This window comes from Zosterops lateralis, assembly GCF_965231275.1.
Source record: "Zosterops lateralis genome assembly, chromosome: 30".
Lineage (NCBI taxonomy): Eukaryota > Metazoa > Chordata > Aves > Passeriformes > Zosteropidae > Zosterops > Zosterops lateralis.
The window spans coordinates 1,769,919-1,790,984 of NC_139790.1; the positions used below are offsets into that span (position 1 = coordinate 1,769,919).

At 48.3% G+C, this 21,066-nt stretch overlaps 1 protein-coding gene across 1 annotated transcript in view; it reads right to left on the reverse strand.

The window, feature by feature from the left end:
* The window catches only part of BIN3 (bridging integrator 3), a 47,221-nt gene that overhangs the window by 20,731 nt on the left and 5,424 nt on the right, over positions 1 to 21,066 (reverse strand). The window contains exons 2-6 of the mRNA XM_083880561.1: positions 14,250 to 14,298; positions 7,235 to 7,275; positions 6,558 to 6,619; positions 2,777 to 2,913; positions 1,565 to 1,605 (exon numbers count right to left, since the gene is read on the reverse strand). Of these exons, the coding sequence (XP_083736687.1) occupies positions 1,565 to 1,605; positions 2,777 to 2,913; positions 6,558 to 6,619; positions 7,235 to 7,275; positions 14,250 to 14,298 (330 nt within the window). The remainder of the gene's footprint in view (positions 1 to 1,564; positions 1,606 to 2,776; positions 2,914 to 6,557; positions 6,620 to 7,234; positions 7,276 to 14,249; positions 14,299 to 21,066) is intronic.

The following is a 21,066-nucleotide window of genomic DNA, read 5'->3' on the forward strand; positions in this document are numbered from 1 at the left end:
TTGTCCCCAGTCCCTCTCCAGCCTTTCTGGAGCCCCTTTTGTACCCTGAGATCTCCCTGGAGCCTTTTCCTCTCTCATTCCCTGCATTTCCTAAATCTGGGAGAGGTACTGGTCACCCTGACCTGGTACCTTTGACTTGGGGCAGGTTGTTGTCCCTAAAATCAGAGAACAGCCCTCAGAGCATCTCCCATGAGCAAACAAAAATGATTTTATTGTCCTCAATTCACCACCCCAGGGCTTCAAACCCAAGGCAGGTTTGCAGAAAAAGGGATTTGTCTTTCATTTCACCAACTAACACAAGCTGAGTGGAAAAAAAAAAGAAACGAAAAAAGAAAAAAAAAAACCCACCCAGAATATCTCAGAAACACAAGTTCTTCCAATTTTAACAGAATGCTGGAAGAAAAAGTTAATGTATCTTTCATGAGGACAATCTAGATAATAAGCAACACAATTCCACAGCAAAAGGCTGAGAATTTTTTTTCCTTTTCTTTTCTTTCTTCTTATTTTTTTTCCCTTAAATAAGCAGGAATTTCTGATGGTGGATAGAGGACCAAGGTAAAACTTGAGTCACCAAACATCCCCCAGACAGGAGGAACATGCTGTAACCTCAGGTGTTAAGTGATCCATGAGATTTTACTTTCAGATTTGGGCAGGAACAACAACTTCAGGGGAAAAAAAAAAAACAACCCAAAAACCACGACAACCCCTCTTGTGTGTCAAACCTAAACTGAAATTGTTATTCAGCAATTTGCAACACTTACTGTCATATTAAAGTAATTTTGCTTTATTTTTTGCCGGCTGGCTCTGCTCCTGTAACAAAACAGCAAATCTTGGGATTTGAGGGGATATTTGGGGGAGAACTGGAATTATCCTGAAAGATTCAGGGTCACAACAGCCTGTGATCATGGAAAAAGTGGAATTTTTTCAGGCCAGATGTGACAAAACTGTGAGAATTTGGGTGTTTTCCCCTCATTTCCAACCCCTCTGGAGTCTCTGCAGCCCCTCCTCCTTCTTTGCATGAAAATATTATTTATAAACATGCAGGAACTTTCACTTTTTTTCCTTTTTTTTTATTTAGGAAAATTTCCAAATGAAAGAAACTTCTGCTCAAGCAGCCAATTTGTGACCCCCTCTGGATGATCTCCAGCTGGTTTTGTGCCTTTGCTGGAGCCAAGAGTTGGTAAAAACCAACACATAAACAGAGAAAAAGTTGAATTATTCATCTTTTGGGGGGTCCCTTCCAGCCCAGGATGCTCCATGATTTTATATCTCAGGAGATATAAAATATATCTGTGTTTAGATATAAAATATATCTGTCTTTATATATAAAATATATCTGTCTTTATAAAATATATCTGTCTATATACCTGTCTTTATGCTACAGGTAGATCCAAGTGGCCAAAAAGGTTAAAATTATTATTAATTAAGGTACCAAAACCAGTGTGGGCAGCAGGGCCAGGGCAGGATTGTCCCTCTGTGGAATTTCCAGCCTCTCTCCAGAATCCCCATCCCCAAAGCTCAGGATGAGGACAAACCCCACGAGATGATGATGGTTGATACTCACTTTTTCAAAGGCTCTATGACTGTCTTTTGGATCTGATTCACCTGTGGAAAGCAAAAAAAAAAAAAAAAAAAAAAGAGGATTGAACATCAGGATTGTTGGAAAAAATCCCATTTGCACAAGGATGGGTTTGCACAGAATCCACCACAGGATTGGAGAGGGATTCTGAGCACAACCACGACCAAAAGAGAGAGAATTTCTCCCATGGGAGCTGAAATCACCGCCAGAAGATTGAGATTTGAGAAAATATCGTGGGAAAAGTCTTGGGGATGATGATAAAAAGGGAAAGAGGTGAGACACAGGGAGTCTGGACAAGGCAGGGAGAGACAGGACACAGGGAATGCCAGAGGACAGGGATGGAGGGATTTTGGGAAGGAATTCCTGGCTGGGAGGGTGAGGAGGGGATGGGATGGAATTCCCAGAGGAGCTGGGGCTGCCCCTGGATCCCTGGAATGTCCAAAGCCAGGCTGGAACACCCTGGGGACAGTGGGAAGTGTCCAAAGCCAGGCTGGGATAACCTGGGACAGTGGGAAGTGCCCAAAGCCAGGCTGGAACAACCTGGGACAGTGGGAAGTGCCCAAAGCCAGGCTCGAACACCCTGGGACAGTGGGAAGTGCCCAAAGCCAGGCTGGAACACCCTGGGACAGTGGGAAGTGCCCAAAGCCAGGCTGGAACAACCTGGGACAGTGGGAAGTGCCCAAAGCCAGGCTGGGATAACCTGGGACAGTGGGAAATGTCCAAAGCCAGGCTGGAACACCCTGGGACAGTGGGAAATGTCCAAAGCCAGGCTGGAACACCCTGGGACAGTGGGAAATGTCCAAAGCCAGGCTGGAACACCCTGGGACAGTGGGAAATGTCCAAAGCCAGGCTGGGATAACCTGGGACAGTGGGAAGTGCCCAAAGCCAGGCTGGAACACCCTGGGGACAGTGGGAAGTGCCCAAAGCCAGGCTGGAACACCCTGGGACAGTGGGAAGTGCCCAAAGCCAGGCTGGATCACCCTGGGACAGTGGGAAGTGTCCAAAGCCAGGCTGGAACACCCTGGGACAGTGTCCAAAGCCAGGCTGGAGCACTCTGGGGACAGTGGGAAATGTCCCTGCCCATGGAATGGGACGAGTTCAAACCCCTCCCAACCCCAACCATTCCACAACTCCACGACACTCCCACCACTCCACGACTCTCCCAGCACTCCCATCTTCCAGCCAAAGCCATTCCACCTTCTCCTGGTTGAAGGAGTCCATCCTCTTCATGGCTGTGTCAAAGGCTGTGACCATCTCGAGGAACGAGGGCTCCTGCTCACACAAAGGGTTGGACAGCAGGTCTGAGGAAATCTTCACAGCAGATTTGGACATGGCTGGTGGAAAAGAAACCAGAGAGGGTCACGTTTCTCACTGATTTTTTTTTTTTTTTTTTTTCTGTCAGGGAGCTGAGCCAGCCCAGGAGGAGCTCAGCACAAACTTTTCCAGGAGAGATGCTCACTGGTGGCTGAGAGAAAAAGCAAAAAAAAAAAAGCACCAATTCATTCATGTAAACACCCAGAGAAGTGTTTTTATATAAGTTAATCTGAACCACTCCAGTGTGAGGCTTGTGATGCTGCCAGAAATAATCCCAGACTAACAAAAGCACTGTTCTCTTAAAAAAAAAACCAAAAAAAAACCAGAGATGGGGGTTTTTATACATCTTTATACATCTTCTCTCGACAGACTATTAAGTGTCACTCTCAGCCTCACTATAGCTCTTCCACGATGAGAAAAAATCACAGTCCATTAAGTCTTTCAAATGGCTTTAGAAAAAAAAAAAGCAAGTATTTGAAGTGGATTTAGTGGGAAAAGGACCAGACTGACAGGGCTGGGAGATGAGGTTTCTCTTTCCCTCTCCAAACACAAAGAGCAGGGACACAAGTTAAGCATTTTCCCCTCAAAAAATCTGAATTTTGTGCCTGTGGAGAACAAGCCAGGGGGGATATGAAGTCCCTACAGGCCCTGGGAGTGTCACCAAGAAATCCAGAAGCACCAGGTCATGCTCTGACTGAGCATTTCATTTGTTTTCCATCAGGCACATCCCTCTTTATCCAAAAACTTGGTCTGCAAAGGGAAAATTCAGTGACAGAACCACCACACAAACGAGTGAGAAATCAGGGAAGGTACAGAATGGAAAAAAAAGACTAATAAAAAGGAAAGCATAAATATAAACAGGGATAAAATAGACTAAAAAAAAAAAAAAAAAAAAAGGCAGAGGTACTAAAAAAAAAATGTTCTTTTTCCTCAGTGCTGGAAGTTATTCCAGTCAGAGATCACAAAGCCAGATGCTCGAGCCGCACTGTGGAGGAGCTTTGGAAAAAAAAAAACCAAAAAAAACCTCCCTTTAGATATTAAAACTTTAAAAAAATCATCCGAATAATGGGGAGCTTAAGATCATAAATCAAGGGGTTAACCATTCTGATTTAAAGGTTACACACAATTATAACGGAGAGGGCTCAGAAGCTGCAGAGCTGGGGGAGCTCAATGCAGAACCAGCCTCTCACTCTGGAATAACAAAGCTACCGTATCCCAGCTATTATCCAAACATTAAGGCTTTAGGCATTTAAACCTTTAAACAGATGGGATATAATCCATATGTGTGACCACATCTGAGGAGGGATTTGTGCCAGAATGGGATGGAGTTAAGAATGGTAGAACTCTTCGGGCTGGAAAGGGAAAAATGAAGTTCTTCCTTTGCAGGAAAAGGATTGGAAGGGAATTGGAGGGAGGGAGTGGCAGGGTCACGGTGGGAGGTTGGGAATTGGGGAGGGTTTGGGCATGTCCAGGGGGAATTTGGGTCAGGAAGTTCCTCTGCATCACTGACATCACCTGTAGAGGGCTGGAAAAGTGGGGTCTGAGAGTGCCAGGGCAGGGGGGAGAAGGAGAAGAAGGAGGAGAAGGAGAAGAAGGAGGAGAAGGAGGAGAAGGAGAAGAAGAAGGAGAAGAAGGAGGAAAAAGGATTGCCTGTCCCTCAGGGTGGCCTTCAGGAGGGTCTGCACTGTTCTTTCCCTCATTAAACATGTAAGATACAGCTCCAATTAAAGGAATTTCAGATTTTAGAGTCCAGAAGAGCCAGAGAGCAAACCTGAGCTGTGGGAATCCTGTGGGTTACCTGCACCTCATTCCAAAGGAGAGCTTTTACCTCCTCCTGCTCCACAAGACCCTGTTTTGTTTGGAAAGAGGGTGGGGAAGGGGGTGAGTGATCTCCAGCCAGGGCACAGGGAGTGCTGCTGACACCCCATTATTCCCTGTTTGCTGCCAGGGCAGAGTGGAGGAGCCTCGTTGGGATATTTCCATGCACAGGAATTGTGTCAGAACAGAATCTCCTCCTGAGCTGAGCTTTTTGGGAAGAAGGTGGAGACTCCAGCCACCAGTCCCACTTTGCCAGGGAGTGTTTGCAGGCAGGGAAGAACCAACCCCCTGAGCCTGGAGGAATGAGGAAAGAGGACAAAACGCTGCCATCCTGACTGGATTTGGAGGCTGGATGTTGGGAATGGGCACTGCCAGGTGAGGAGAGCCACCCTCAAGGATTTGATCTGATCCACCTCCTTTCCCTTCCGCCCTCCCTCAGCAGGCTGTGTGCAGTTACCTCTCCCTCCACTCATCATCTCGAGCCTTTAAATGAGAAATCAGATCTTCCTGGCTCTGGCCAAGGCTCATTTGTGACTCTGCCATGTAACAGAACGGAAAAAGAAAGTCCTCCCACAGCTCCTCTGGGACTTGAAATGCTCCATATAAACAACGCCCACTGCAAGGGAGGGGAGGGGAATCCTTAACAAGGAAAAACTTACCAAGGATCCCTGACAATGACCAGAGTCCTTGGAAAGGACCAGTTTTCACCCTGGAAAAGTGTCCTGAGTGTCTGATGCTTTTCCCACCCCTCTCCCTAAGCTGGGAAAGGTGGGAGAGCGCGGGGAGAGCTCGGATCTGTGTTTGTGTCAGGCAATATCCACACACACACGCAGAGGTGAGAGGCTGAGTGATGGAAAACCCCAAATTTCCTCCTTCCCACTGTCCTGCCCTGCTGTGACCCCAATCCCAGGGGCTGAGAGCTGGCCCAGTGCAGCCCACACCTGTTTGTGCTGGTGCCTCTGCCTTGGCTCTGGAGCTGTGGGGGCCAGGCAGGGACTGCTCCAAACCACACGCTGCGAAAAAACCATCTGGGTTTGGAACAGCTCTTTGCTGCAGGTTCCTTGCCCTGCTCAGGATCCAACAAATCCAGCTCCCAGTCCTCCTCCACTGGATCCCAGCACAGCAGATTCCACCCAGAGGGATGTGAAGGGAGCTGGGACATGGCACAGGACACCTGCGAGGGCAGATGTCACCCCAAACGTGCAGGCAGAGCTGTTTTATTGCTTCCTCCATCGCCCACTGCCACCAGGGGAAGCCAAAACAAGCAGCCACCGAGGGAATGAGCTGGGTTATTCCCGAAGGAAAGCTGCCAGCTCAGCATTTCCCACGGGAAACACATCCAGCTGTGCCCAGCTGTGCCCTGCAGACCCCCCCAAACCCATCCCACCTTCCTGGGGCTCCACAGAGGGAGGTGAAAGGAGGACTGAAGGAGGTGAAAAAAGCACTGCTGGCACAACAGCTGAAGCTGCTCCTGCTGGATCATCTGAAACCTGGAATGACTCCTGGGGTGATTTTTTTTTTTGTTGTTGTTTCAGTGGCAGGAATTGAGGCAAAGAAAGGGATTTATCCAAGGCCACGGAGCTGAGGAAACAGGGATTGAACCCCCAGCACTCCCTGTGTTCCCTGGGCTGAGCTGCTGCTCGCAGCCCTCTCGCAGATGGCCTTGTAACTAAGCAAACTGAGTGGGACTGAGCTCTCTGGATTTGTTTTTTCCAGACTTGTCACACATTACTCATGTGATCTCGAGAAAAAAAAAAAAAAAAAAAGAAAAAAAAAAGAAAAAAAAAAAAGTCGCTTCATCTCCCTGTGGCCAAGTTCACAGTCTATGTATCCTCCAGTCACTCACCCAAATCTGCATCTGTGCTTTTCTTCATATCCTTCTGAAGTTTTTTGGTCTGATCTTCCAATCTGAAAGATGGGGAGAAAAGAAGGCAAAGTTGGAATCTTGGAAAGAAAGGAACACGAGTTGTATCATCCGTGCAACAAATCATTTACGGGCTGAATATGCTGGCTTCTGGTGGGAGTTAAAAATATCCAGGCAAGGCTCAGATGAAGTTCAGAGCAGCTCAACCCCTTTTCGGGGTTGTTTTCAGATGGTTTTTAACCTTTTCAAGTTGGTGATCTCTTATTCATAGTTAGCATATTTTCTGAAAGTTCTCACACTTTGCACAAATGGTAAAGCCAAATGCTTCCAGATGATCCCTGTGAGAGCTCCTGTGACACGAGGCAGGATGGCAAAGCCACTCCTGGTCCTCTGAGGTGCTGGGCTTTTTGAGGGCCCTGCAATTTTCTGGAAATTTTACACTTTTTTTTAAAAAAAAAAAAGCTGCCAGGATCTGCAACCCCACCACAAATATTTCTGAGGGACACCTTTGAACAGCCAGAGAAACCCTGAAGAATTGGAAATTACAGGGCAGAGAGGGATTTGCTCACTGGGAAGAGCATCCCTGGCTAAAATTCCCTGGGAAGAGAGGAAGGGAAGCATGTGGCCCATCCTGTCTGACCAGTGTGGTTGATACTCACTGCTGCAGCTTCCCATATTCCCTTTCAAAGTCTCTCTCCACCTGTGGAAAAGAAGAGATGGGAATCAGCTCCAGGGGACTGCAGGGCAGCCTGGAGTGTGCAGGGAAAGCTGTTCTTGGGAAATGCCAAGCTGAGCCCAGCACAAGCTGCAGCTTTAATGGGAGTTACACCTCAAAAGTCAAGGAAATCTTGGGGTTTTTGAGCTCCAGATTCTCCTGGAGCCGGCACCAAACGTGTTCAGCTTGAGCCAAGGATGTTCTCCAGCACATGGATTGGGAGGTGATGGATAAATGGGAATGCTGTAAAAGCAGGGAGGTCACAACCCAGCAGGGCTCAGTGCTGGGAGACGAGCTCGTGTTCTCTCCCCAAAACTGAGGGGAGCTGCTTCTCCTCCAGCCCCGTTAAGGACCCTGAGGTGGCTCTGGCTGTTTCCTCCATCCTCATCCTCAACAGGACGGTGAAATTCCTCCTGAACCACCAGTGAGCCTTCCCATCTCTGCATCATTCACCCCCTCCACACACTCCTTACCCCCACAACACCTCCTTCCCATGAAATTCCTGGGGCTGGAGCACAATCCCAGTGAACTGTGACACCTCCAAAAGGGAGGGGAACCCTGTTCTCCGAGCTCAGAGCTCCAGCCCAGCCTTCTTCTCCTGATGCTACCTCAGTGCCTGCTCCCTCCTACTTGCTAGCTGGCAAGCAAACCTCCAGTGATAGGAGATATTTTAAGGAACTTTTCTTTCCATGCTGACTGTTTTAACACACTTAAAACATTCATTCCACACCTCGTCAACCAGAGAAGCAAATGGATTTCAATTGACCAGCCAAGAGTAAATCCGTGCGCGTTTTGTTGTCATGGGATCAGCGCTGGGTTCAGTTGTGTTGTCAAGCTCCTGTGCTATTAAGGAAATGCGGAGTGCTGGGAGCAGCCAGGACTAGAAGGATCCAAAGGTTTGTTCCAATTCCTCCTGCTGGCCCCGGGATTTCAATCCCAGCCTTGATGCTGCACCACGATCTTTTAATGGGGACATTTGCTTTTCAAGCAGAATCGCTGTTAAAATCTTGGGGCGGGGGGGTGGTTAAAGATGGAGCTCGTTTTTCTTAAAATCTCCTTTTTTTAACATCTTTTTGGGCTTCACTTGAACTCCAGCAGCCTTGATCCCAGCTCAGGCAATGCCCAGCCACATTCCAGCCCCATCCCAGCGCCCAGCTGTCCTCACCATCCGCTCCCACCATCCGGGGGATGCGAGCTGGGCTCTCTCTCTCTCTCTCTCTCTCCCCCCACCACCACCACCCTGGCTCCAAAAAAAAAAAAAACCCCTCCCAGGAGCTCCAGCTCCCTTTTCGTGCTGCTAAAATTGGGCTCTGGAGAGAACAGACACGGAGCAGTGTGGGGGCAGCTCACACGACTTGTGTGCCTGGCGTTCGGGGAGCCGCAGAAATCCGCGGCAGCTGGCGCCCCGCAGGTCAGGTAACCAGCACGTAGTAAAAAAACACTCACCCTCCATCCCCTGTGCCTGTTCCGGGCCTGCTAAAATATCCAGGGAGTATTGCACTCTATTTATAGGCTTTAGGTGTGAATTGTTTTGGTTGCAAACTGCACAGGGTCGGGCACGACTTGAAAAATATGTTCTCCCCCCACCACCACCACCACCATCCCAGCTTTGAAAGGCTGGGGGTGTCGTTCTCTCTCTGTGTTTAGGAGGATCTGCTCAGCAACAGATTCCTCCAAAAGCTGGAGGGTTTTTGGCTGTGGAATACCTGCAAATATTCAGGGTTTCTGTGCCGTTTTTCGCTGTCGGATTCGCCCGTTTCTGTGCAATAAACAAAAGGCGTCGTTGCTTTTAGCGGATTCGGAGCAGCTTCCAGGGCCTGAAGGGGCTCCAGGAGAGCTGGAGAGGGACTGGGGACAAGGGATGGAGGGACAGGACACAGGGAATGGCTTCCCACTGCCAGAGGATGGGGTTAGATGGGATTTTGGGAAGGAATTCCTCCTTGTGAGGGTTGTGAGGGGCTAGGATTGAATTCCCAGAGGAGCTGTGGCTGTCCCTGGATCCCTGGAAGTGCCCAAGGCCAGGTTGGAGCACCCTGGGATAGTGAAAGGTGTTCCTTTCCTCCACGGCAGGAGGTGGAGCAAGATGAATTTAAACCTCCCTTCCCACCCAAACCACTGTGGGATTTTAGGATCCATCCCATAAAGCCAAAACCTCCTCACCCTGTGACCCTCTGGCTGCTGTGAACCCCCTAAACCTCATAAACTCCCCCAAAACCCCCATCCCAGCCCCGGATCAGGATCCTCACTGGATCAGGGTGACTCCACACAGAGACACTTCAGCTGCCCAGCCTGACTCACATCCCCAGCCCCATCTCTGAGACAGCTGCCCATGGATTGCTCTTTATTTTTCACGCCCACAGGCAGCAACTGGCTCTCAGTCCCCACAGTCTGCGAGCTCAAGGAGCCTCCCAGCCACGGCTGGAGCCCGGATATCCCACCAAAAACAGCTCCCAGGAGGCTCTGGAGAGGGAAAAGCTGCTCTGACGTGCTCCCAGCCTGCAGAGTCACAGGCAGAGCCCTGCAAGGAGGACAAGCTGGGAACGTTTTGCAGAGCACACAGTAATTCCCACTCCCAGTAGCTATCCACGGTCACATGCAGCAGACAGAGGCTGTGGAAAGGATTATCACGTTAAGAGTAACGAGAACAAGAAGTACAGGCAAGAAAATTATAATATCCTGAAGGGAAGTTTCCGTATTATTAAAATAATCCCACTGCTCCGCAGCCTCTTTTCTGAAAACTCCAAAATCAAACCGTGCTCTCTGTATTGAACCTTTTTTTTTTTTTTTTTTTTTTTTTTTTTTTTTTTTTTTTTTCTTCCAGGCTGGGTAATGCAAAAAATCGCTCGTCTCGGGGTTTTTATTTAAATCTACATCACGAGAGACGAGCTCTGGAAAGCTTTGAAATAAAACAACGTTTTCTCCTTCACCCAGTTATTCTTTTTTTTTTTTTTTTTTTTTTTCTGTTTGCAAACACTGGGCCTCCCACCTGTGATCAAATCCCTCCTGCTTGAAGGGCAGGATCATCACCACCACCACCACCATGGTGATGAGGCAATGGAGCAAGATTGAAGCCAACACTACAAAGAGATGGAAATAAGGGACTGTCAGGAGCCTTCCTATCCCCTGGGGTTCATGTTTTATTCCTGGAGGAGGGAGATGAGCTGATTTCTGCATCTTCCAGTGGTCTCAGCCTCTTTGTGAATTTAGGGGCAAAGAGGGAAGTGTGTGTTTCCTTCTCCCTCTTCTCCAAATAACAAAAAGAGATCCATAGAATTAGGCCATGAATTCTGTTCTAAGATGGAATTTCTGCTGAGTTTTTGCCATCCCATGAAGAATTTCAAGGTAAGTCTCATGGGTAAATATTCTGAGCCAGAACTGCAGAGTGCAGGTGGATGTGGGATGTCACAGACTCCACCCAGCAAGATCTCCACATCCCCATCCTGCAAGAAACCACCCAGAAAAGTGGCAAAGGGGAAAAAGGAGGCACCTCCCAAGTGCAAGAGACCAGTTTGGCCAGAAAAGATGGAAAGAAGAGACTGAAAATGAGCAAAATTACTTAACTGGCATCACTTGGAATTCACCCCACCATTCCCCATGCCATTCCCTCCGTTGTTTTGGGATTTCCAGCTGGCTGGGGGAGCCCAGTGGAAGGAGCTGAGGGGCCAGAGCTGCAGTGGAATCCTGCTGCTCACGGAGCTCCTCCGGCCGGCCGACATCCCCGGGGAAGGCAGAGCTGCTGGGATGAGTCAAGGAAAGGAGCTTTGGCAGCTCAGGTCTCCACTCCCTGCCAAGCTGACTCAGGCCAGCGAGGAGGAGGAGGAGGGCGAGTGGTCTGAGTCAGCCCAGGCCAGGGGAAGGAGGGAAAGCAGGGAGGGAGAGAAGAGATGGGATAAAACCATCCAGCCCATCCTGAGCGCCCCACGGCGATGCAGGGCTGGCTCTGCTCCCCGGCTCCCTGCCTGCTTGGATCATCCCAATCTCAGTGAAGGGCAAGGAACAACCTCGGGGGGACACAGGTGAACTTCAGCTGGATCTCCAGGAGAGCTGGGGAAGACGAGACAGCTCCGATGGCAGCGCAGCCTCTGCTGGGAGCAGAGCTGTCCCGAGGGAGGGAAGAACATCTCTGCCATAAGAGGCTTCGTGGCTGAGCAATAAACATGGAGAGATATAATTCTAACAGGTTTAACTCCTATCACTGGGCATTAGTTTAATTGGGCTGTGGGCCCGTGGCCCTGCTGACAGCAGGTCCCTTCTCTGAGCATTAGATCCTCCCACCCAGCTCCCAGAGCCCGGTGACAGCTGCTCTTTTCAGGGAAGAGGAGGGGAGAGATTATGCTGTCTGGAATTGGATTTGCCCAGGTTAAGGTGGAAACAAAAGCACAGCCATGTCTGGGGAGGGGGAGATCACCTCAGTTCACCAGCTGATATTTTCTTACCGGGGTTTTCCTTCTCCCTCAAGAGCTAAACTGTGGCTGACACCGTGCCCTTCTCCAAAGGATCACAAGCGAGTGGGCACAGGGAGTCATGACTAATTCCTCGGCAGCCCAGGCAAATTGCTTTTCAGGACTTACTCCTGGCCTAGATCTGACACCAGCCCCAGCATTGAGACAACAAAAAAAGCCTTTCTGGCTCGCTGAGCCTCTCAGCAAAGTCACCCCCCTCTCCCAGCTCCAGTCCCAGGCCTCACTGAGAGACAAAGTTACATCCTAACAAATGCTGCTCTTTTTTATTTTTTTTTTTTTTTTTTTTAATCCTTCCCCCTCACCATCCTCTTTTGTGGTCCGGTCTCTGCGAGTGGGAGATCCTCTACCCACAACCACTTCCCTTCCGATGGGGCTTGGGATGCAGCCCTGGAGATGCCACACCTTCCCACTTCCTGCAACAGGCTCTGCAGCCCAACATCTGGAATATCCCAGCCCTTGGCTGCTGCTGCTGCTGCTGCTGCTGTTCCCCAACTGCCTGCACAGATGGAGAGTCTGAGCCTGCAACTGGGAGGTAAATTTGGGGGCCTGCAGCTCAAAGCATCCCCATCCCCTCCACAGCACGGCGTGGAATGCCTGATCCCAGGGGGATATCTGTGGTTTCCTGCCGTTTGTTCTGCTTTGAAGAGCTGCACTCTTCAAAGTTCCAAAGGTTTTTGGGCTTCCTGTTTTCTGCTCCCCCTGTATCTGGTGCCTGGAGAGCAACACCACCACCACCATCATCATCATTATTATCATTATCATCATCCCAGGGCGAGTGGAAGCCTTTCAGAAATCAGTTTCCAGCTTTTGTTGACACAAAATCTTGTTCCTGGGGAGCTGAGGAAGGAAGGAAGGAAAAGGAAAAAAGGGCTGGGAAGGCTCTGGGTGCTGAATGAACCTCTGCCTGCCGGATATTCTGAGCTGTTCTATTTAATACACACACATGTATATATAAGCAAAGGCTGCCAACTGCTTCAGAACAGCACATTCCAGCAGCTCTGGGGAAGATCTCAAAGGTGCCACCGCTCATCTGCAGGGAGCCTGAGCTCAGGGATGGCTGATTTTAGGGGAGAAAAACCTCTCCCAACAGCAAACGCAGCAAAAAAGGAGGAAAATCGGCAAGGAAATCAAATATTTTCAACTGAGATGTGAAAATGGGTGGGCTGGAGATGCCCAGCAGAGCTGGCCAAGACACCCAGAGCTGCAGAGCAGGTGGTTCTTGCCCCAGCCTGGATGGATATTGATGTTGGGAACACTGGGAAAGGCAAAATGAGGTGGAACAAAGAATGTGGGGGCTCCTGATATGAGCTGGGAGAGGTGTGAAGAGCTGAGGCTGGGCTGCCTCACCTGAGGGATCACCAGCCCCTGGAAAAGGGCAGCTGAAAACATGGAAAAAACAGGGAAGAATTTTACCAGTCCTCGTCTTCGTCGCCTGCCTGGCTGAAATTCTGTACTGACAGTTTGGAGCTGTTACAGAAAAATTGCTGCTCCGCGGCAGCAGACAACCACCAAATCCTTTAAAATAAAACATGACAATCAAGCCTTGAAGGGAGTGGTGGGATTAGCCCCCTTGGCTCCAGGGAAAATGTCATGTCCCAAGGAGAAGAAACTGCCCCAGCAAGGCGGGTGCCCACGCATCCTGCAGAATTAGCCGAGTGTCCCGGAGAGGAAGGATCAGGGATGTCAGTCTGTGCAAGGGATTAGGTCACCAATGCTGTCAGAGGGACAAACTCTGCCCCACTCTGCCTCTCAGGCTCTCTTTTTTAGTCCAGGTGAGTTTTCAAGGCCAGCTCCTGGGAGGTTCCACAGTTTTTGGGTTTTTTTTGGGAGGGTTTTTTTGGCACGGGACAAGTGCCGAGTCAAGCTGCTTTAAGAAGGGAAAATACCACAGCCAGCTGCAAGCAGCAGCACTTGGGGTAGGAGCCTCAAATCCACGGGAAATACAAAATGCTTTTTTAATTTGCTTTTAAAGCAAATGCTGTGCAGCACAAATTAATTCACGCCCGAGCACTAAGCATCTCAGCTTATAAGCCTTTCTTTGGAAACAGTTATATTCAGCGATCTGAACCACTCCTCCTCCTCCATCTGCTCCGAAAGGATGAACAAACAAGCCATTGCTGAAAGAAGGAAGGAAGGAAGGAAGCAAACCCGTTCAGCCATCTCCGAGGAAAACTGTGCCAGACCAAGGGAGCTCTTTTCCCTTACCCCACACACACATACACACACATACACCCCTCCCAAAAAAAAAAAAAAAAAAAAAAAAAAAAAATTAAAAAAAAATTATAATTTTAACAGATCCCCAAAACCCAAAATATTCTGCCTGGCTGGGGCTCCTCCTCACACGAGGAGCAGAGCGCTGGTCACACGCGGCAACAGGTTCTGCTGCTCCAGCTCCCTCCCACACGCTGCAAAATGGGACGAGTCAAAGTGCTGCCTTGACTCATCAGCCACATGATCCCAGGCTGGAGCTAAAAAGGGGGAAACTGGTTTACTCACTGTCTTGGGTACAATCTGTTTCTTGGGCTGCCCGAGCTTGAACGGGATCCTGGAAAAGAGAGAAAGAGAAAAAGGGGATGAGGAGGGGAATGTGTTGAGCGGTGATGATGCTGATGGGATGTGGGATGTGGGTGGGTTTGGGGGTAGCAGGGGGTTGTCCTGGGGTGGGAGCTCCTCATTCCAGGCACTGTGCACCCCACAGAGGGTGGAAAAGGGTGGGAGAGACCTCTCAGCATTCCAAAACCTCCTCCACTCTGAGCTCTGCTCTGTCACAGGGACAGGACCCCAGGGAACGGCTGGAGCTGCACCAAGGGAGGGTCAGGTTGGATTTTACCCCCAAAAACTGGAATAAACACTGGGACAGCTCTTCCAGGGAATAGACACAGCCCTGAGGCTGCCAGAGCTGCAGCAGGGTTTGGACAACACTCCCAGGGATGAGATTCTGGGGTGTCTGTGCAGGGCCAGGAGCTGGATTTGGGATGGTCCTTGATTCCCCTGAGCCATTGCTTCCCCTCTACCCCAAATCGAGGCAAGGATGCTCCACAAGCAGCTGAAGAACCCTCTCTGTTTAAAACCAAATCTGCTGGGGAGGATAAAATAATACTAAAAAAAAAAAAGCAAAAAAAAATAAACCCAAACAAAGTCTGTAAATATTTAGAAAGAGGATATTAAAAAAAATAAAAAAAATAAATAACAACTCGGTGTCTGGAGCTGTGAGCTGCTTCAAAGGATTCCTCTGCTCCAACAGCTGGAGGAGCAGCTCACCTGCCAGCACAGCCTTCATTCTTAAAAATCCCTAATTCCCAGGAAAATCTGGGTTACCTGAATGTGAAGAGTACTCTAAATAAATTACACAACATATGTAAGGGTGGCTGGGTCAGCTGGGAGCAGCCACGCAGGCGGCCTAAAAATAATTGGATTTCTTTCACCTATCAGTATAATGAAAATCCAGGAATTCAGCTGCTGTTGTCAATGGATTTAATTAAGTTAAAGAGGTGCTGCTTGGTTAAAGCATCTCAGCTAAAATCTCTCAGCGTTTTTTAGGTAGTGAGGCTTTAAATAAATGGGAAAAATTGAGGTCATAATGACATTAAAGTGTTTTTTTGTTTTTTTTTTTGCCAGAGATGTTTCACCTACAGCTCAGCTTCATCCCATCCCATCCCAAATCTGCTCCAGGAGCTCCTGGGAAAGTGTCTGAGTCCCCTCCTGAGAATTTGGAGGAGCATCCAAATTTCTCCTGCTGAACTTGAGATAAAAACATGGATTTGGCCTCCCAGTCTGGCTTTTCCCACTGTTGGTTTCCCATTTGCTCCCCACCAGCTCCACCTCCAAGTCCCCAGCACTGACTCCATCCAACAGCTGGACCCCCAGGAAATATTTTTATCAGCTTTTTATCAGTGTAACCTGCTGTAAAATCCAAGTGGAGAAAAGAGTTTGTAATGGATGAAGCAAAAAAAAAAAAAGCAGATTACTCAAACTCCAAACTTTGCTCTTCCCACTTTTCCCGTTGTTTTCAAAGCAAAGCTGTAATTACCCACCGGGAATAATCCAGGGCTGCACCCCCTGTGACCTTCCCTGAGCAGTTCTGGAGCCAACTTGAGTCACCAGGTTTAAATTTAAATTTTTTATATTTTTTTTTAATTTTTTTTTTTCGGGAGAACTTCCTGTTTATGGGACCGGTGTTAATTTTGGGTTTAACCCTTTCCAGCTCCTGTGGCAACGTGAATCACTCTCCTTTTATAAACAAACACCACTCTGCTGTATAATTTCCCCAGTCAATAACTGGGGGTGTGGTGCCTTACAGGAAGAAAACAAAAATATATGATTTTATTTTTTATATTTTTCCTTTTGTGTTTTCCTCCGTGGGACAAAAATATAAACCAAAAATAAGGCACCTCCTGCCTGCCAGGTGCTGTCACTTGATGTTTTTTGGAAGTGATGGCATCAACTTGGTGGTGAAAGGATTAAAAAAAAAAATAAATAAAAATGAAGATTTTACTCAGGGGAGTGTTATCCCAGTTAAAACCAGTTTGCCACTCTCTGGCAGAGTGGAAATGAGCAGGGAGCTGGAGCCTTAGTGAGAAAGGATAATTAAAAAGGTGATTAAAATGCACAACCTGGGGGGATACAGAGAATATCCCAAAGTGGTGCTGTCCCATTGGAAAAAAAAATATTAAATCCAGGGAGTTCTGCTAATAAGAGGGATGTGGGATAGAAAAAGCCATGAATCAGCATTAGTTGGATATCAGAGCTGGGAAAAGAAGGCAGAGAGAGCACAGGGGGTTCTGTTCCATCCCATTCCCCATCCTCACCTCATCACAGAGGGTGAAAAACCCCAAAAATCCCATTTTTTCTCCTCCCAGAAACCAAGGGAAGTCAGTGGAGCGCTGCAAATCCCCCGTGCAGCAGTAAATATCTCCATCAGCATCGTGATGCCACTTGGTAATTATGTCTGTCTCAGTAAAACCTCGAAAAAATAACCCTGTGCAAGTCAGGTCTGTTCCTCAGTTATTGGGGTTGTTTCTTTTTTTTTTTTTTTGGTCTATTTTACAATTTTATATAATTTTCCTGGTTTCGAAATCGCTGCCTTTTTAATATGATTCTCTGGGAGGGGGGGAAAGATGGATGAGCAGGGAAAAGAAAGAAGGAAGAATAAAATAATAATAATAAAAACATTAAAGGTACGGATTTTATTGGAGCTTTTAAATCAAATGGATTCACCCCACGCCTAAAAAATCGCTGCTGGGCACTGAATTTTTGTCCCTTTGGGAGTTGTGTCCCTGCCTGCAAAAATTGTGGGGGACAAAGTGCAGCTGCCACAATAATTTGTTTCAAAATTAAGAGGTTTTGGGGGTTTTTTTGTGGTTAGAAAATGCATGATGGGGATAATACAAATAAAGCAGGATCTGTATCCATCACTGCCATGAACTCCCAGCGTGGCACTGATCACCAAAGCTGAGCCTGGCTCTATAAACACCAAAAAAAAAAACCAGAATCGGTGCTTTTTTAATTTTTTTAATTTTTTTTTTTCGATTCTGCTGAGCGAGAGAAAAGCTGGGGTTGTGTTTGGGGTGTGAAATCCCTTGAAATCCCGTTTTCCTGAAGAGCTGAGCGAGCTGAGTCACAGCCCGAGCAGAGTTCCCACCCTGCAGGGCTTTGGGGAGGGGGAACAGCCCCAGCCCCTCTCAGCCCCCTCCCAGAGCACCCAGAATTTGGGAAAATATCAAAGAGGGAGGAGGATGAAGCACTGCAGGGAGAGGGGTGGGAAGAGCTTAAAGTAAAAGAGAAAAAAAAAAAAAATAAAATAAAGTGTGGGTGGAAGAGAGAATCCTGCGAGCTCCACTCGGGGATGCTCAGGAACCCCAGGGAGGGGAAGGTGGGAGAAGCTGTGGCTGAATTTTTTTTTTTCTCTGAAGTTTTCCCCCAGCAAGCTCCTCTATTTACTTGGTTTTTCCATGTGCAAACGCTGGGCCACACACACACAGAGAGCAAAGCAAGTGAATTCTCCTCTGGATGTGCACAGGAGGGTTGGAAATAAACCTCCCAGGCAAGGGGTGAGATACAGCTCAGTGAGGTCTGTGGGGAGCTGCAGCTTAAAATATGGAACTCCCATTTTCCCCTGGAAAGGAGGCACAGCAGGAATCACTCAATCCTTGCTAAAAATTAGGGAGGAATGGTCCTTTCCCAGTGTGGACATCAAATCTTGGCATCACCCCTGGTTGTGGGGAGCAAAGGATGGAGTTCAGAGTATTCCCAGGGAATAAATTCCCCGTGGGATGTGATCCTATTTCCCAGCTCATTCCAGCTTTGCCACCCCTAATCAGGCCCCAGAAGACCCTTGGCAGATAAGCAAGGGATAAACACCAAATATTTTCACCCACGGCTGATAAAACGCTGCCCCTGGGGAGGCTGAGCTGCCAGGCAGGGATTGGGAAGGGAGGGGAGAAGGATGGACAGACAGATGGACAAGCAGAGACAGCAAAAACTGGGGCAATTTGGATGTTAATTAATTTGGGAAAAATGACCCTGAGACTCTGAATTCAATATTCCTGTCCCAGGTGAGCACAAATGGCATTTGCAGGTCCCACTTTGGTATAAACTGGTGGCCAAAGTTGTTTTTTACTGGTACCACTGCCAGACCACCAACTAAATCCATGTTTTGTGGGACGTGCCCGCTTCCCGTGGAAAGTTTCAAGGATATTTTTTTCCCCCTTCTCTCTCTCTCTCTCTCATCGAAACCCCAAGCGCCAGCACAGCCTGGATCCCCGCCAGAGCTTCTCACTCTTTGAATTTCCACCAAAAATCTCAATTCCTTCACCGGAAAGAAACCTCTCTGTGCCTGCAGGCAGGAGGATGACACCCAGCCTCCTGCGCTGCCAGGGTGACCCCCGACCCTCCGAGTCTGGTTTTCCCAAAGATTTTGGCGTGTGGGATGATGGAGGAGTCTAAAAATCCATCCCTTTTACACCTGTGCTGACAAAAATCATCCCAAAAGTTACCGCAGGAATTGGGTCTTTCCCTGGGAGCTTTTTTACTTTTGGAAGCTCCTGGGTTGGGAATGGATTCAGCTCGAGGTGTGGCTGCATCCAGAAAAGCTGCTTGGGGATGGTGGGATCAGAATGATCCCACAGGGATCAAAGTGGGGCTCAAATCCCAACAGGAAGGTTGGGAGCACTCGAGGAAGGATGTGAAGCTTCACTTTCCCCACTCTGGTTGAGTTTCTCCTCCCTCTCTGCTTGGGTAAAGCTTCTCTGTGGGATGGAGGTGTCAGGGAAGGACTTTTCCATGATTGGGGAAAGGCAGGAAGTTCAAAGCGAGCTGAGAGGCCTTTGCTGAGCAGCACTCCTGAGCCTGCACAAGGAAAAGGGAAAAACTGCACGGCAAAATCTTGGACATCCTTAAAAAACATTAAAAAAAAAAGTGTAAAATCCCCTGGGCAGGAGGGAGGGGATCCCAGCCGTGCCCAGGTGAGGCAGGCAGGAGGGCAGGCTCAGGTTATAGGCACAAATCTCCTGGATTCCTCCTCTCTGAGCTCCAGGCGTGTCCATGGAAACCACAGCACCGTCCCACCCCTCTCCCCCCCTCCCAGGAACTCATGGCAACCGCTCCAAACACGGCGCCGAGGCAAAAAAAAAAAAAAAAAAAATAAAAAAAAAAATTTAAAAAAAGGCAAAAAAAAAAAAAAATTATTCCAACAGATCACAAACAGCTTCTGTCGAGGGAGACTCTGCGCCAAATCCCAGTTTGGGTGTTCTCCTCGTGGGGATGAGAGGGGAGGTCACAGGGTGGGGATGGGAGGGATGCAGGGATGGGATTCCTCCCTTGGGAATTAATGTGTCCAATGCTGCAGGTGAGCAGCTCCCACCCGGATATTTCAATCCCATCCCTGGAAACTTGGGAGGTTTTTAAGCCACGCAAGGGATGTCAGGGCGAGCTGCTGCAGCAGCAGCGGGGGAAGAAGGGAATGAGAGGTGTAAAAAAAGAGAAAAAAAAAAAGGTGTAAACATCGATTTTCTGGATTTTAGGTCAGGCCTAAAAGGGAAAAAGAGGCACCTTCCTGAAGTTTGGCAGTGGAGGGATGAGATGCTGGGAACGGGTCCCTCTGCATCCTGCATGGAGCCAGGAGTGGTGTCGGTGTTAAGCAAATCAAAAATAATGTCAGAATCCTCTCTCCCACCCATTCCAAGAGGAGCATGGAAAAAAAAAAAAAAAAAAAAGAAAAAAAAAAAAAAGAAAAAAAAATAATGATATTTTACTCACCCATCAAAAGAAAATTACTCACGCCAGGCGCGTGGGCGAGCAGAATTTTGCAGGGCTGTTTTAGGCCCTGACTATGCTACAAAAATATCCATTTTTAAGCACGGTTGTGAAACACGGTTTGTGGATCAACCCAGAGCGCTGGGGTTTGGAACTACCTGGACAAAACAGGTGGAAAAATGAACAATTAAGGAATAACCACTCCGAGGCCTGTGACGGTGGCAGGTGGCTCTTCCCAGCTGCTCCACCCTGGGAGATGCCCTGGGTTGGTGCTCCAGTTTCGCCACGATAAAAACTTTGGGATGTGCAAAGCACCTTTGCACGGGTGCTCCAGGTGACAGGGAGGTGTTTGGGAGCCTCTCTCATTGCTCTGGTATCCGCTTGCTTCATCCCAGTTAATTTTATCCCCTGCTCATCTCCCGGTCCCAGTATCACTGAAACCTGCAGGGATGGGGGAGAGTTGCCATTGGCCACGTCGGGCTCCAAAAAATGTCAAATATTGGTTCAGAGGGAAGAAAACGGCGCCTGGGGATGTGTTTGTATCGCACCTGACAATGTGGTCGTGGCTCCAAAACGTGGAAAAAACCGGGAATAACCAATAACCCCACTCTGAGGATGTGGAAATCCTTGGAATAGAAAATAGTGGGAACAACCAACAACCTGTGCAAATCCATAACATGGAAAATACTGGGAATAACCAATGACCTCACTCTGAGGATGTGCAAATCCTTGGAACAGAAAATACTGGGAATAACCAACAATCCGTGCAAATCCATAACGTGGAAAATACTGGGAATAACCAATGACCGAACTCTGAGGCTGTGCAAATCCATAAAACAGAAAATACTGGGAATAACCAACGACCTCTGCAAATCCATAACACGGAAAACACCAGGAATAACCAACAACCCCACTCTGAGGCTGTGCAAACCCTTAAAACAGAAAACATTGGGAATAACCAATGACCTCTGCAAATCCCTACAATGGAAAACACCAAGAATAACCAACGACCTCACTCTGAAGCTGTGCAAATCCTTAGAACAGAAAACAGTGGGAATAA